The sequence below is a fragment of the Pipistrellus kuhlii genome, unplaced genomic scaffold, assembly GCF_014108245.1.
Source record: "Pipistrellus kuhlii isolate mPipKuh1 unplaced genomic scaffold, mPipKuh1.p scaffold_m20_p_25, whole genome shotgun sequence".
In the NCBI taxonomy this organism is placed as follows: Eukaryota; Metazoa; Chordata; class Mammalia; order Chiroptera; family Vespertilionidae; genus Pipistrellus; species Pipistrellus kuhlii.
In genome coordinates, this window is record NW_023425524.1 from 7,265,502 (window position 1) to 7,283,536 (window position 18,035).

The 18,035-nt window shown below is 37.7% G+C and overlaps 1 protein-coding gene across 9 annotated transcripts in view; it reads right to left on the minus strand.

Annotated features, from left to right (window-relative positions):
• Nucleotides 1–18,035, minus strand: part of CEP170 (centrosomal protein 170) — an 88,403-nt gene that overhangs the window by 50,305 nt on the left and 20,063 nt on the right. For 8 of the 9 annotated variants that reach the window (XM_036453502.2, XM_036453500.2, XM_036453499.2 and 5 more), the window contains exons 3-7: nucleotides 15,800–15,889; nucleotides 13,802–13,880; nucleotides 8,501–8,559; nucleotides 8,253–8,415; nucleotides 6,877–7,011 (exon numbers count right to left, since the gene is read on the minus strand). In XM_036453502.2, coding sequence (XP_036309395.1) covers nucleotides 6,877–7,011; nucleotides 8,253–8,415; nucleotides 8,501–8,559; nucleotides 13,802–13,880; nucleotides 15,800–15,889 — 526 coding nt within the window. Of the gene's footprint in view, nucleotides 1–6,876; nucleotides 7,012–8,252; nucleotides 8,416–8,500; nucleotides 8,560–13,801; nucleotides 13,881–14,664; nucleotides 14,724–15,799; nucleotides 15,890–18,035 lie in introns of all 9 variants that reach the window. The other variant, XM_045587126.1, reaches the window with a different exon arrangement.

Consider the following 18,035-nt stretch of genomic DNA (forward strand, 5'->3'; position numbering starts at 1 on the left):
CAAAGTCTACTTAGTTTTTTTTTACCTCTGAAAATGAAAAAAATTATATCAAGAACAACTCTGCATTATCAAAGCAAATATTTTACATGCTATTGGAAAGGTTATACAAGACTTAATAATTTAAAGTCACATTTAAAATTTTTCTTTATTAAAAAGTTAATATATCTTTTTCTTAATAATAAAATATCCACTTGGATTTGAATATTTACTCCAAAGTCCTATCACTTAAAATTCCTGTGACAGTATAATGCATTAACCACTCAACAGATATTAATAAACTCATTAATGCTATTTAATTTTTTATGCATTGATTGATTTATTATATACAATGTACTATATTTGACCAATTCCATATAGTACAACTAGTTTATAAACCATGCTACCAACAGAGATACCTAATCCTTCATTCCTTCATTCTGCTTTGCTCATCCTTCAGATAACAGTAACACTAGGACAAAAGGTGGTAGTTTTCTATAAAACGATGTGACTGAATTACGATGTAAAAACCACCAAGAGATTACACAGGGATATATGATTTACTTGCCACTCAACACTCAAAGCAATATTTTCCTCCCTTGGGAATGAAAAGTTCCCAGTTACTAATAACACACTTTCGGCATACCTTCACATTCTAACAGCAGAGACCAACAAGGGCACACGACTGCTTTTAAGATTATAGTTCCCTCAGTCCTCCTACAAACTTGCCTTTACTCCAAGGACTAGGAACCTGAGACTGGTACAACTTAACATCAACTACCCAGAAACCAGTTGTCTAATACTATCAAGTAGGGAGGCAGCATGTTAGGATCCAATGGTTATAACCAGGCTGTTTGGTTCAGTAAAGAGCAGGGATAAGACTTCAAATCAGATTACATCCTGTCTCTATTAGCCTTCCGTTCTCATTTTCCTCCCCGTCAAATGAGGAAATATCTATAAATAGGACTGCTGTGAACATTTAGTGAGGTAGTACTGATTATTTAAGTTACTCAGAACAAAGCCTGGCATAAGTGGGCACACAAATAAATGTTTCTCTCTTGTCCTGCCCCAAGTCTCCAACATGGTTAAGAATGAGGAAAACAGCCAACTAAAACCAAAAACCTAAATCTAAGAAACCCAAGACAGACATGGAGCCAATCTCTCATATCTGCAGCCTTCACCAACAAGGAAGACCTTCTGGAGAGCCGAGTGAGGCTTAGGTCAGACGTTTTACTAGGAAGGAAGAGTCAAGTTGTAGAGAGAATACTAAAACATCAAGGGGAGACGTGTACTATTCCATGTACAAGGCGTACACACAGCCCTTCCGAGTCTCCCAAGGACATGGCTGTATCACAGTTCCACGTTCTCTCCTCAATATTCCTCACTTAATATTCTTAATGATCCCTAGTGACAAAGCAAACATTTTAATTACATTCCGCCTCCTCTGCTTGGGAAGACAGTGAAAGGGTAATTCATTTCATAGAAATACAGGAAATCATTCAACTTCTTTAAAAAAATTGTCAGTTGTAAAAGTTCAGTCATCTGGAAAATTCATTATGGGGAAGAATTCCTTTCTAAGGAGATAAGAAAACTAGATCAAGCGTGGGCCCACTCCATTTGGGAAGTGTACGCCTACTAGGAAAATTAGGGCTTTTCCAAATTAAAAGAGATATAAACAGCTTTCCTCTCTTAGGAAACTGACGGAACATACTCTGGAATTATGAATTATGAATATACTCTGGAACATGAGGCTCTTAACCATTTCTCTTCCAAATCTATTTTGTTTATACCAAAATACACCAAATAATATACTAAATATATTAATACTTTATTTACACTGATACTGTTGTTAATCTAGATTCTAGATACTTAAATTTTTTTAATAACTGCATTAGAATTCTGTTTACCTAAATCAGAGCAATTGGTGATAATACCCTAACTTCCTTAAAATATTTTATGATGAGTGACCTTCCAAGGGATCCTGTAACACACAGAATCCAGGAAAAGAAGTTCCCTTTGTTCTTCTGTACTAAATAAAATAAAATAAAATAAAATAAAATAAAATAATAGACTAACTCAAGATGACACCGACTGTAATCTGAAGGCTCCTTCTGCCTCGTATATTCTAGTACTTGGTATAACAAAGACTGGTAAACCACTTCTGCTTAAAAGGAGTTACAACTTGCAGGTTTTTAAATTTAGTTTGATGAGATTAAAAATCAATATAAAAGAAACAAAAACCTACTCCTCACAGGTGTGTATAGTTTCTCGAAATGTATGCAATGCCTAAAGGCCTTTCACCGTAACCTAAATAAATGTGTAAACCAAATGAGCAGGTAGAAGAGCATACCTCACCTGGCCGGTGTGGCTCAGTTGGTTGAGCACAGTCCCATGCACTGCAAGGTCCCAGGTTCAATTCCCAGTCAGGGCACATGCCCAGGTTTTGGGCTGGATCCCCAGTAGGGGGTGTGCTAGAGGCAGCAGATTGATGTTTCTCTTTCTCCCTCTCCCTATCCCTTTCTCCCTGTAGCTAAAATGAGGACTGATTTTTCTCAATAGGACTCAAAATATTCACACAATTTCAGGAGAACTTGATTGCTCTGATGTACAGATTTGCTTCTAGAGTGTTTAGGCTACTTGGTAAGTCTGTAGAGATTCTGGAAACATGAGGATCCTCAGAGAGGAACATCAAAAATAACCAGGTAGTAGACAGATACTCTCTTCCTTCTGGAATGTTCACCTGTCATGGTTAGGTACTAAGATTTTGCTTCTAAAATTTGTAATAAAAAAGCAATGTCTTTTTGTTTTACCAAAACAGTATGCTTAGAGAAGAAATACTTAAACTAATAAGCATTTGTGTTTCACAATTTGAAAGATTTTTTTAAACAAAAACAACTTAATTTCAAAATGATGACATGGAATAACACTTAGCATATGTTTTCAAATTGATTCTACAATCTATGCTGGCATCATAAATTATTTCAGGCCAATAAATAATGTTTTCCTCATTCTATATTTAAAGACTATAAATGATAAATCTGAAACAATATCTTTATCCTGATATAAGAAAACAAGTGAGCTCAGTTGGCATGGCTCAGTGGTTGAGCATCAACCTAAGAACCAGGAGGTCACGGTCGGTCCGATTCCTAGTCAAGGACAGATGCCCATGTTGGAGACTCAATCCCCAGTGTGGGGTGTGCAGGAGACAGCTGATCATTGATGTTCCTCTCTCTCTCTCTCTCTCTCTCTCTCTCTCTCTCTCTCTCTCTCTCTCTCTCCCTTCCTCCCTCCCTCCCTCCCTCCCTCCCTCTCTAAAATCAATAAAAATATATTTTAAAAAAAGAAAGCAAGTCAGACTCTCAAACAGCTCTTAATCAGCTGAATCTGATTGTGTGCTTTAAGCTATTTATCATAAGCTGTAAATCGGTAATTTATTCTTCCTCAAAAATAATCCCAAGATTATAAGACAGCGTTTATCTTCAGGCAGAGACACTCGGATGAGAGGTCACACAAGCTGATAATCATTTAAGAATTTAGTTCCGTTCACACAGATAAAATTACTGGGAGATGCCTCACAGTTTGCAATTTATTTTATTAAGCTGAGATATGAAGGGTCAATTTTTCATGCCAATTTATTTTTAGAGTGTTTTTCCAAATCTTTGTACTCTATGAAGTATATATTTTTGGAGTGTGTGTATGTGTAATGGCGGCTGAAATGTTAACTGCTTATGGTTAAAAGGTGGACTCGGGCCCTAGTTGGTTTGGCTCAATGGATAGAGCATCGGCCTGTGAAGTGAAAGGTCCCAGATTCAAATCCAGTTGCAGGCTTGATCCCCAGTAGACAGCCAATCAATGGTTCTCTTTCATCATTGATGTTTCTATCTCTCTTTCCCTCTCCCTCTCTGAAATCAATAAAAATATATTAAAAAAAGAAAGAAAGAATATCCTCTGGTGAGGATTAACAAATAAATAAAATAAACCTTTAAAAAAACAAAGAATGTGGACTCAGGAGTTGAGCTGCCTGGGTTAAAATCCCAACTAAACTATTTGCTAGCTGGGTGACCTTGGTAAGGAAATTCACATCACTGCACCTCAGTTTCCTTATCTATAAAATGGGGGAAATTATAGTAACAGTCTCCAGGTATTGCTGAGAATTAAATGATAATCATATGCAGTATACGCACAAGAGTGTTTGATTAAGAATCACTGAAGCATTAGCTATTATTTATAAGTCATGATTCTGTCTCCAGGAGAGAAATTACACATATACTTCACTGTATTTTACAAGTTTATAGAATTCAATTTCAAAAATCATTTTGTGTGAGGGGGAATAGATTTTGAATGGCAAGATAAAATCATCCTCGCAATTATTTTCAGAATTTAGCAATAGTTACAATCTGCTATGTTTTCTTTTAAATTAATCTCTATAATCAGTACCTTTTCCCCTCTTCTCTCTATGAGGTGGCTCTAGTGCACCACCATGGTAATACATGATCCTTGAAATAAGGAACTTAAGTTTAGATGAGAAGGCATAAATACAAAAAACTGAATGAAAGTGTTATATATCAGCAATACATATATACTTAGAATACTTTAATAACCTGATATATATATATATATATATCTGTGGAGATAAAGCAGGCAGGAATTACAGTATAATTTATGTGGGAAGCCACTGGTAGACAGTCTAAAAACAATTGGCTGTGAGACATAAGGCTCTTAAGGAAAGTGGAACATAATTAGAACTTGGACATAAAATCTATTTGGCAGACAAAAGACAGTCACTGTAGTTTTTAATGTTTTTTTTTAATGAAAAAGAAAAAATTGAGATTTTTTTTTCTTTGCAAAATGGACAGTAGGAGGGTTGAAACTGGAAGTAAGAAGTTCAATAACGACTTAGTGAGAAAAAAAAAAGGCAACAATGAGAAGGGAAGAGATGAAGATTTCAGATGAAGTAGACATTCTTGACCGCCTTCCAATATCCATTTCCTGTCCCTCCTCCTCCAAGAACTCCAACATTCCCGGGAATCTCCTCTTCCTCGACACAGCTCGTGTGCCTTAGAGCAAAACCAACCCCACACAGTGTCAGGGTGGGCAAGGCTGGCTGAAGGATGGTCTCCTCACCCTTGCCAGGGGTTGGTTCAGAAACAAGGGGGTGACCTACTCGGGAACCCGATAGAGGCCGATGAAGAGGAGAGATATGTTGAAAATGTTGGGGAGAATTCTTCTTGCATTTGGGGGGTCCTCTGGAAGCAATCTTTGCTACTTCCTGCTGTGATCCGATAGCACACACCCAGCCTACATGTGTGTGGGAACTGTCCAGTATGCAGCCACTGTGGGCAGAAGGGCTGAGAGATGGACAGAAACCAGCCAGTGGATGACACTGTTGAGATGCTGCACTAGCCAATCTTGAAGACTCAGATACTTTAAAAATATATTATTATTGATCCCAGAGAGGAAGTGAGAGGGAGAGAGAGACAGAAAAATCAATGATGAGAGAATCATGGATCAGCTGTCTCCTGCACGCCCCACACTGGTTATTGAGCTTGCAACCCAGGCTTGTGCCCTGACCAGGAATAAAACCATGACCTCCTGGTTCATAGGTTGATGCTCAACCACTGAGCCATGCTGGCTGGGTGAGACTTAGTTATTTAAGCCACTGAATACCTTTCCTGTTTAGTCTCAGGAAGCACGTCTGTTACTTGCATGTGAGGGTATGCTAACAACACCCCAAGTTTCTGAGCTTGGGCATGAAGAAACCTGTGTTGGTCTCAGGCAAGGAAGCTGTGAGGGAACTGATCTGCAAAGTACTAACTTCAACTGGGGTAAAATCAAACCAAGTTGATAAAGGCAGCTTTTAGAGATACATGTCCTGGAAAAATCAGAGCACATTTAAAGAACCAGGGTCCACATTCTCCAGCTGAAGCCACAAAAATGTCCTATTTCTCTTGCAGGACCTGAGACAGATGTAGGAAACTGACAAGTGCTCTGATGGCATCTGCCCTTGACACAGAGCTGGTTCCCGCTCTGCTGGTGCCCGCATTTAGTTCCCGCAAGCCTGGATCCTTATCTGCGTTACTGTTGACTCCAGGCCAGACGTGACGGACAACTCACACCATTAGCTCCTGAAAATCTTGATTTTCTGGCTTATGGGCTTAGCTCATTACTACACCCCTCCAGTAACAGGAAGAATATATTTCCTGACTACTAATCTGGGAATTTGACCCACAACCATGTCTTCGTTCTGGCTGCTGAGCTAAGCTAATCTTATTGCTACCATATCCCAACAAACTGCATAAACTGAGGCTTGAAAGGTTTTAATTTCATGTCATATTTCTAAACATCAGAGAAATTGTTCATTTAAAAACCTATATATACAAAAGGCTAATATGCAAAGTGTCCCTTCAGGAGTTCGACCAGGAGTTTGATTACTCACTATGACGTATGCTGACCACCAGGAGGCGGTGTGGAATGAAGGAAGGCCCTGGCCAGCAGCTGGAAGGCCCTGATTGGCCCTGATTGCTGGCCAGACCTAGGTATCCTATCATGCATGAATTTCGTGCACCGGGCCTCTAGTATAATTATATGCTCGTGAACCTAATGAAATTAGTTGTATTTTGATATAAGCTGTCCAACTACATTATGTTTTCCCAAGTTTTAACAATCTCATTAAAAAACTGCATGCCCCATATCATATTTTTAAATGATTAATAAAGATAATGGAATTAATGATTTATGTGAGAATCATTTAGAATGAATTAAAATTACAATGTTAATGTCATTATAACATTCATCAACTTTTTTCAAATCAAATTACAGAGTAGTAGATATCACTTCTTAGGATAGACGGATCTGTTACCCAATAATATCCCCAAATCTCATAATCTGAGATGTTTTTACCTGAGGTTCCAGTTTCTTGATTTTTTTCTTCTGGTTTGCCATTTGACTTGAAAGCTCTTTTTTCATCCACCTCATCTTCGCCCCACCATGAAGGCTGTCCGTATAATGGAGTACCTCGAGGCATGGCAGAAGTATCTGGAAAGAGGTAGGAAAATCTGTCTAAAGCATATGAAACAGGCTCTGCAGACATTAGAATTGCCTGGTTGATTTGTGAAATGAAAAACAAAGTATAGTCTAGGCAGCTGAAAAGTACTTAAGTTAAATAACAAGTTAGTATTTATGTAAGACCACATTCAATGTCGGACATGACTAAGGAAATTATATTTTGCACTCATTAGTATCTAAGTAATGCAGATTGCTAAACCCAATAACTTTCTACTCAACCATAATGAGTTATTTGGGGGCGGCCATCTTGTGTGTTGGAGTGATGGTCAATTTGCATATTACCTCTTTATTAAATAGGATTAAAGTAAATTTTTGTGTAAGTGACTAAAAATTTTTTTAAAGCCATAGGGCATTGCATATTAACTCAATTTAAACGTGCTGTTAATAGGACTAACAGATTTACATTTGAACAAATTTGGTGATGCCTCTCCATTTAAAAAATTGCTTTTGTATGAAAGGGATTATTTATCTGAAGCATTTTTTACAGTTTCTGGAACAAATAAATATGATCATTATGATGATGTAGCATCAATGGGTATTTCCTATTAATTCATTTCAGTTATTATAATTCAGAAGAAAAAGCAAACATATGTGAATTAATAAAAATACTATAAGGTGAATTACATTTCATTCCCTTACATATTTAAACATATGAAACACACCTACATACAACTGCCATAGAATATGGTTTATAATGCTTTGTAACGAAAGCACTGACTGCATTAAAATCCACTGTGAACTGTTGTTATTATTATAATTATTATTACTATTACTAGAGGCCCAGTGCATGGATTTGTGCACTGGTAGGGTCCCTCAGCCTGGCCTGCGGGGATTGGGCTGAAACTGGCTCTTCGACATCCCCCAAGGGATCTTGGATTGTGAGAGGGCGCAGGCCAAGCTAGGCAAAGAGACCCCACCAGTGCACAATCAGGGCTGGGAAGGGACCACGGAAGGACTCCAAGGAGTGTCCAGCCCATCTGGCCCAGACCCCTGCAGTAAACTAACCTACCAGTCAGAACATCTGCCCCCTGGTGGTCAGTGTGCATCATAGCAATTGATCGACCGGTCGAAGGAACAATTAGCACATTAGCCTTTTATATACAGTATATACGGTAGGTTATTACTATCTGGCCATGGACAAGATTTTGAGAACAAAGCCTGCCACTTCGCAATCAAGTATAAACACGATGTCTACAACGAGAGGAGCATACCCAGGGCCTTCTCCTCGGCCTTCAGGGCCTCAGTGGCTTTGTGCTGAACTTCCGGTGGAGGATCTGCCACTTTCAAATCCACGCCCTTGGCACAAGCAGATTTGGATGATTCTGGTTCTGAAGATTTTTGGGACAATTGGAACTGAATGGTAAACTTCTCGTGCTAGAAAACATCGTAGTGAAACATGCATGAGTGAAACCAACTCTAGTACACAGTAGGCTTATGGAAGAAATAAGAAAAATTTTACCTTTAGAGCTTCTTCAGGGACCCTCATTTCTCCGCGTACTACAGTGAAAAGATTTGTATGTGAACAGGGCTAAGGAAGAATACAGTTTCAAAACTGTCCTATTTGGAGCAGGGAATTCCAGCAAAATCAGTATATCTCCCTAACACTTAAATGTTAAACTGTGCTCGAAAATATAAAATTTTCAACTTTACATACCAAAGAAAATCTTGATATCTGGCAAGTAATTCTACACGTAGGCAATAATGGCCTTCAAGCAAATAACTGGATAATGAATCTGAGCACAAAAGACAATTTCAGTTTTACCAATGGGACTAAAAAATAAGAGCACCTGGATCAAATCATATCAACAGCTAATCAGGAACATGTAAAAGGAAGTAACTCATCAGTGATTACCCCGAGTAAATCCTGAAGGAATGCGGTGACTTAGACTCTCAGCGCTGATAAAAATACAGTTCATCTGAGAATGTAAAACAAGTGCTATAATTAGGGTCCTTAGTCCCAGGATTGAGATGAGGGTCAGCTTACATGATCCAACAACGGATTCTATACAGATCAGATCCAAGTGCTGCCTGGAATGAATGCTTTCATTCTTATGCCCCAAAGAACAATGCCTCTGTATATTAAAAAGACCTCCCACTACATAGTAGAGGTCACGTTTCCCACCATTACTTAATCCTGGGATGAAAGAACTTTTATACCATGTGCCATACCAATTCACAGCACCCAGGACTTCAAGGGAGGAAGCTATTATATAATCACCATGACCACTTGGGGGAAAATAAAGGCTTCCCAGGCATTGGGAGCAGTACACTTGTGTTTATAGGGCATTTAAACTATATTTCTACTCATTCAAATAATAAAAATTCAGAATTTTTTAGAGTGGCAAAGAGCTTTGGGGAATCTACCCTTCAATTCCATTACCTGGCTTCCTACTCCAGAGTGAAGGAACTTGAGATTGGAGGGGCAGACCCCAAAGACAATACTCTCTCACTTCACTCTGCTCCAGCGAGCTGTGAAACATTAAGATTCCCCTTTTCGTTATGAACACATGCTGGTACTTATGTGCTGATCATATATATGCAAGTGTGTATTTCATAACTAAGTACATTTAATGAAAAAATAAAAGTCAAGTAGTTTTGCCTTACTCCCAAGAAAGTCATAAACATCTGGAGAAGATTCAGAGCATCCTTACATTTACAATGGAGAACAGAGCATCTTTTACAAATTGGAAGCTATTTCTATTTTTTTATTTTTTATTTTAGAGAGGAAGGGGGAGGGAGAGAAATACATTGATGTGAGAGTGAGACATCGATTGGTTGTCTCCTGTACGTACCCCAAGTGGGGATTGAACCCACAACCTGACAGGGAATTGAACAGGCAACCTTTCGGTGCATCTGATGACACTCAACCAACTGAGCACACAGGCCAGGGTCATGTCTATGTTTTCAATGGGAAACACCAATGATGTTAGCCAGCTGGAAGGGTTCTCTGGTGCTTCCAGGTAGCTCTTGGAGGGGGGGTGGAGGAGGGCGGGGAACTTGGGGGAGGGGGTTAGAAGGCTATTCCCTGATGCTAGCCTGGAGCATCACCTTTAGACTGAGACTCTTTCTAAGATCAGGGAAAACTTGAGACAGTCTTAGACTTCACCTACCAAAGACCTGGGGAATCCTCTGGTTTAGTTCAGGAATTTAGTTCAGGAGTTTTCTGAGATTCTGAGGTTGCCTTCACCCCAAATTTTATCTCCAAAGCTACCACTTTTCTTGTGGTAGAGACCTAAGTGACTGTCTTTGCTGCTTAAGAAAAATGACACACTAAGGTATAATTACGCATGTCAGTAAGTTACAAAATAAACAAGAGCATAAGAGTCATATGTTAATTATATCTGAATTTTTTTTAAATAAACTTACAAAAATCTTAATTCTTCTTTACTAAAAATCATATTTATAGGCTAATTCCCCATTTCCTTACATATGATTGTAATTCTAATCATTCCTATGTTCAATTTATTTAGGAAATGTTTGCCTAAAGGGGCATTATGGGAACTCATCTACATACTAGTAATGTGATCTCTGACACCATCCTTTAACTTAGATAATTAACACCAAAAAGAGCAAAATTTTCAATCCTTTCAGTTACTCCTAGCCTTAGAACACCAGGGGCAGATATCATTGTGAGCACAACTTTCAAAAAGTATTTTAAAAGTTAAGTAATTAAGTTGTTTCACTGGGGAAATACCAATCACAGAAGAAATGGGGGAGATTTTTAAAAATTTCCCAAATATTACATAATGAGATTTTGTTACTTGAGACAAGATTTCCAGTGTTTCAGAAACTGTTGTATTCTCAGACAACTGAGATGGGAATGAATATTCTCTTAAAAACTGTGCTGTCTTACTAAGATATGTCACTCGCATGGTGTTGAAGACACTGATAAGTGAGAATATTTGAATAGTTATTTTAAACAATGAAAAGGATGGGAATAAAGTACTTTTTTTCTACATTTATATATTTTTATGGTTAAAAATATACATATAAGGCTATTTTTAAAAATTCTCCTTAAAGTTAGCCAAAGATTTTTTTCTTTTGAGTCTTCTCATTGGGAAAATTCCCTATTTGATATTTGATAATAAAATATACAAGTATGCTACATTAGGATCCACAGTACTAAGATCCTAAAAGATACCCAAGGGGTTTTAGTTATGGCAGCCTGGCCAGTGTTGCTCAGTGGTTGAGCATCAACCCATGAACCAAGAGGTCACTGGTTCAATTCCTGATCAGGCACATGTTTGGGTTGTGGGCTTGATCCCCAATAGGGGGGTGCGCAGGAGGCAACCAATCAATGTTTCTATCTCTCTATCCTCCTGCCTTTCTCTCTCTCTAAAATCACTAAAAACATATTTTAAAAATAAACAAACAGCCGAAACCGGTTTGGCTCAGTGGATAGTGTGTCGGCCTGCGGACTGAGGGTTTCGGGTTCAATTCCGGTCAAGGGCATGTACATTGGTTGCAGGCACATCCCCAGTAGGGGGTGTGCAAGAGGCAGCTGATCGATGATTCTCTCTCATTGATGTTTCTAATTCTCTATCTCTCTCCCTTCCTCTCTGTAAAAAATCAATAAAATATATTTAAAAAATAAATAAATAAACAAACATATGAAAAAAAGTTATGTCAGAAAACCACGCAAGGGAAAATTTTTAATCTATCAATTTTGTCTATATCTTTGGGAAAATATGCATTTTACTTTAGCAGATGAATACCTTGTCCAACTTGCAGAAGACCCTGATCTACAGAAAAGTGTTAAAAAAGACAACTGATTTTAACTTTTCTTCTAGGCTTCATTCTTTTGTCAAATAGCTTATCTGAATTTCTTAAGTTTAGTTCTTTTGAGTTTTGAAAATATCTTTCATTTTTAAAATTTAAAAAGTTGCCCCAACTGGTTTGGCTCAGTGGATAGAGTGTCAGGACTGCAGACTGAAGGGTCCCAGGTTCAATTACAGTCAAGGGAACACACTTGGGTTGCAGGCTTGATTCCAAGGGGGATTGTGAGCAAGAGGGGAGCCGATCAATTACTCATTCTCATAATTGATTTTTCTATCTCTCTCCCACTCTGAAATCAATAAAAATATATATATATAAATTTTAAAAAGTTAAAATAAATTAAAATTTGAAAAGTATGTTCTTATTTTTTTATGGATATTAACCACATTAATCAGGAAAAATCTTCATGTCTCTGAAAAGAGAGTGAATTTTTAATTACGTTTGTCCCCTCTTGATTATTTTAGCAGTCACCATCTACCTGCCAAGCAAACTGTTCCAAGTATAGACAAGTCATGGTCATTATCATATTTTCTATTTTCTCATGTTTTAAAATAGCTGGTGCCAAATGGCTCAGGAGTTACTTAAATACAATATCCACTTGCATTTATTTTTTGGTGAAACTTATTACGCTGGTGGAAAATGACCCGTGAATAAAGGTTTTAATGCTAATTCTTAATCATTTTATGGGATACATATTTTAAAAGGATTTAAAATATACAACTCAAAAGTGTTAATGTTGAATGGTTTCACTTTTCACATGTTCCTTAGGATCTACAAGTGTAAAGGTTATATGATGTGCAACAAAACTAGTTTTTCATCAAGTTTAAGTTAAATATAAAATAATAATTACTTATGCTCTAAGAATGGTTTTAAAGGGTTAGTGCGTTTAATTTATCTAATTTATCAATTCTATTTATCTGAGACATTTTCTCTGCTAATAAAAATTCAACCAAGTAGCTAACATGTTGAATACATTCCTCAATATCAAATTCCAGGTAAAGGTAGTAATTGAAAAAAATCAACAAAAAAAATATCCAGCACAACGTGGAACATCCTTTCTACAAAGCTTATTGCTTTGAATAGATGGACATGTTTTTCTTCTTTATCAACCAATCATATCCTTTTTCTTTATTAGTGATTCTTTGCCCTAGCATAGGAATAGGAGTCATGTCCCTGTTCAGTTCTTAGAATCCTTTTTTAAACAAAAGATTTTAAAATACACACCAAGTGGCCTGGCTAATGTGGCTCAGGGATGAGCGTGGATCTATGAACCAGGAGGTCGCGGTTCAATTCCGCTCAGGGCACATGCCAGAGTTACTGGCTCGATCCCCAGTAAGGGGCGTGCAGGAGGAAGCTGATTAATGATTCTCTGTCATCAATGATGTTTTTATCTCTCTCCCTCTTCCCTTTCTCTCTGAAATCAATACAAATATTTTTTTAAAATAAAGAAGCAAAATAAAATACACACTATGTGCATCATGTACTTAATCAGGGAGTGTGGGTCTTAGAAGACACAGTATATTAACAATTTGAATTAACTAGGCAAAGAGATGAAACAAATAAAATGGAGTAAAAGTAGGAATGAAAGGCAGGGCAGGGTTAAATTTGTACATTCCTTCCAGAGGTTGATCTGTGCCATTATCATCTCACACAAAAAAAGTCTCTGGGCTGGGCTAATATTAAACATTCCCCTGTCCTCTCCTCAGTTACATTCTTTGATATCCAAACTACATATGTAATAGCACTACAGGGAGACCAATGTTAAAAATAGAGAGGTCCATCAAATTTTCCAGAATTATTTTTAGGAGCAGGCCTGGCAACAATATTATATATATAATTTTTAAACATGTATTTCAGTATGGGAAAGCACAGAGACTTCTAGCATGCCTGTACTGAGAATTTTTATGTCTAAAGAATGTTAATGTACACCAGAGTAGAGATTTTTGAACGAATTTAATAAATGCACAAAATCAGATAAGGATATCATATCCAAATCTCAGCTTATCTTCAAGTTTCAAGGTGATATAAGTCTGTTCTGGAATCCTTACATCATTCACAAAAGTCTACAAGAAAAAAACGAGATGTTAGGTTTACATAGGAAGCATAAATTACTACATTTCAGACAAATACTCAAAACTAATACATAACATATGGTGGCTCATACAGTTTGTGTGTCATAACATGTGTCATGCATCTCATATGCTGGTAAAATACTCCATACCAAGTCCTTCATCTCATGGCTATTAACACTGAGAGAAGTGGTCTGCAACTGCGGCTCGCGAGCCACATGCAGCTCTTTGGCCCCTTGAGTGTGGCTCTTCCACAAAATACCACGGCCTGGGCGAGTCCATTTTGAAGTGGCGGTAGAAGCTGTTTAAGTTTAAAAAATTTGGCTCTCAAAACAAATTTCAATCATTGTACCATTGATATTTGGCTCTGTTGACTAATGAGTTTGCCGACCACTGGCCAAGACAAATCTAACACCTAACACAGCCAAGAAGAGCTTTTAACCTGAAGCCTGCAAGTTATAAAGGGCCCTTAACTGTCCACGTCATCAGAATGTACTGGACTTAGTTTTAGTTTTTTTTGGACAATTCTAATTTTTTCTGAAGATTGCTATTTTATTACTTTTATTCTTAGAGGTTTTTTAAAGAAGAAGAAAATTCACTTTCTAAGAAAACAAAATAAAACTCGTTCTGTTTTACAGTTGCGATGAGTCCTCTGGACCCTTTTATGAATCTGATATACATACGAGATCACAGTGATCTTATTTTTCCTGTTTCATAAAACATTCTATTTCACTAGTGTAGAAAATGATCAAAACAAGAAATAGAATAATGGAATTACCTAACATAAACACTATCCAACAGAAATAATTGCAAGCCACAGATATACTGTTAAATTTTCTAGCAGGCACATTAATGAGGTAAAAAGAAAGAAATAAAATTAACTTTAATAAATACTTTTTTTTTCTGTTATTTTTTAAAATTTATCTTTATTGTTGAAAGTATTACAGATGCTTCCATTTTCCCCCATTGATCCCTTCCACCCCACACCCGCTCCTCCCAGGCCTTTTAATTTGATCCATATGTCCAAAATAGTACCATTTCAACAAATAACGAATATAAAAATTCTTAAGATATTTTGCATTCTTGTGCGTGTACTTTAGACTATTCACATTTTAAGTTCTCAACAGCCACACATGGCGAGTGGCGCTGTAGGGAAAGGGAGAGCAGGATGATGCAATCATGAAATAAATCATGATTTATTGCACCAACCCTCAGTTTTCTTACTGAGTTGCTCAAAATATTGCAACATCTTCCAAAAAAAATAAATAAATAAAAGACATCTGGACAGTATCTTTTGTCTTTTTTTTTTTTTTGGTTTAGCTATCAACTGAGAATTCAAAATTTTTCATTTAATGTCCATACACGAGAAAACAGGAAACTATTTCACAATTATAAGACAAATTAAAAGAGATAGACAACACTACTTTAGACTATAATAACAATAATAAAACTGATAATAATGTAAGCAAACTATCAGACCATGAGTCTTCAGATGAAGATAATCCCAGATGAATTGTCTTTATTTTTTATTTATTTATTTTTTTAAATATATTTTATTATTATGTACTTAGTAAGCATTTCAAAGTATTATGTATCCAGCCAGTATGGCTCAGTGGTTTGAGCTTTGACCTTGAACCAGGAGGTCATGGTTCCATTCTAGGTCAGGGCACATGCCTGGGTTGTGGGCTCACTTCCCAGTAGGGGGTGTGCAGGAGGCAACTGATCAGTGATTCTCTTTCAGTACTGATGTTTCTATCTCTCCCTCTCTGGCATCAATAAAAATATATTTTAAAAAATAAAAGTAAAATGCAAAGGAAAGAAAATACAATACAAATAGGAAATGGAATCTGATTTATCTTCTTACCACCTTAAGCTGAACATTAAGTAAGACCAAAAATAAACTCATCACTTACCCCATTCAGGCTGCCCAGATCTTTGACCAGATGCTCATCGGCAGGGGCATCGTAATTGATGACAGCGTGCTGCTTATCCACACTGCGAGACTGAGAGGCATTGCTCAGTTAATGAATGTAAGAAATAGCGGAATAAACAACAAACACAAAGATTTTTTAACTAGACACTCTATATTAATAGATTAGTATAAACAGGGAACTATCATAGCAAAAGTAGATTAAATGATATTTTACTGTTACTATAAAATGCAAATTTGGCAGCACGCCCTAAAGAGGGAAGGGGCCAAAATTTTAAAACATTCTTTTCTACCAAACTCACACATTCTACTTTTGAAAGAATTTAAGACAGCTGACTTTCTTGAATGTATAAATTTTTTTTATAATTTAAAATTATTATATGGGAATCATGTGAATTATCTTGATTATAAAAACCCCTTGGTTGTGACGCCTTCAAGGCAGAAAGACCAAAGATTGGTCAAGAGGTGGCTGTATGCACAGGTGAGCGGGGCTGTGAGCATTGGGGGGGGGGGGGTGTAGGTGGGCGAGGCTGCGCAATTTCACAAGCTGGTCTCCTGGTAGTTTTATAACGTTTTGCGTATATTGTAATAATAAACTACTCTATAGCATTTTCTTCTTTTAATACTGAAAACTACAACATAAATTGTATAAGGAGTCCAAAAATTTAGAGAAAAGGGACACAATGCAGCATGTTCCTGAATGAAATTATCCTAACTTCAAACACGGATTCTAAACCTGGAATTGATGAATGAACTCTGAAAGGAGAAGTCACAGAAAGGAATTCAAATGACAAACCGATTTTTTAAAATTGTCTTTAAGTCTCTTTAAAGTTCTTTCCCCCTTCCTCCCTCCCTCTCCTTTCTCCCCCACTCCCCTCACCCCAGAGCTTAGTGAGCTGTTTGCAGATGGCAGCACCTGAAAGATAAACTATAAGCCTATGGAAACTTTTACTGAAAGGAAACCAATACTATACACTCATTGAAAGAAATGGGCTGAGAACCACTAAACCGGAACTCAATAACCACTTATCTCAGGGTTACTAAGTGAATGGTGATATACTAAAAGCAAAAAGAAGTATCCAGAACGAGGAGGAGATGTGACTTCCGTGTCAAGTCCAATGTATAAAGAGCTTGGAAGTCACTGCACCCATCCTCATGAGAAAAAAGCTGACCAAACTGAAAATCACAATCTCATCTTATTTTCATCAGAGAATTGAGGTCATAAGCCCAACTGCCAACTAAAAGCTGGAAAGACCGGCAAATACAGAGCCTCGCAGCCTCCTGGGAGCAGAAACCAGAACTCCAGGCAGCAATTAGCGGGAAAACCTAAAGGCAACGTGACTAACTGCTACAGACTTGCCTGGAGGGGCATCACTTTGTCACTAGTTTTACCTCCAGAAAGGATCTCCCCGTGAAGATAGCAGAATCTTCTCCTGCTCAAGGAGGGGGAGGGGAAAAATAATGAGGTTGAAATACACCTAGAGTATTCTGTTCTTACCGATGACATGACCTCAAGGAAAACTATCTTATCTATTTAAGCATCACCAGACTCTAACAGACACAGGGGGATGGAAATGCCCACTCCTTCACAGGTGGGATGTACCTATGAAGGTCACTGCTCCACTAAAAGACTGGGAATAAAATTCACAGAATTTTACAGAAAACCTCACCATTCCATCAACAGGAATTTATATCTCTATATAGAAAAGCCTAATATGCTAAGTGTCCGACCTATTGGTCAACCATTTGGTTGACCACTTGACAAGTCAACTATGACGCACACTGACCACCAGGGAGCAGATGCTCTAACCGGTAGGCTAGCTTGCTGCTGGGGTCTGGCCAATCAGGACTGGGCGAGATGGGCTGGGCACACCCTGGAGCCCTCTCAAGGTCTCTCCCCCTGACCTGCCAGCCCCCATTGGCCCCAACTGGGACTGGGCGAGATGGCCCCGATTGGCCTTGATTGCAGGCCAGGCCGAGGGACCCCACCTGTGCACAAATTTGTGCACTGGGCCTCTAGTATCCAAATAGAATCATTACTGCCTGTTTCTCAGTTGTCCTGCTTACCACTCCCTCTCACTGAGGAGCCCAGAAAATCTCTGTACTGTTCTATTTCTCTCATTGAATTTGTTTGACTAAGGTGTCATCGTATAGGCAACTTACTCATCTATTCATAAAGCTATATAGTGGCTTTACTTTTTTGTCTCAAGACTGTAACA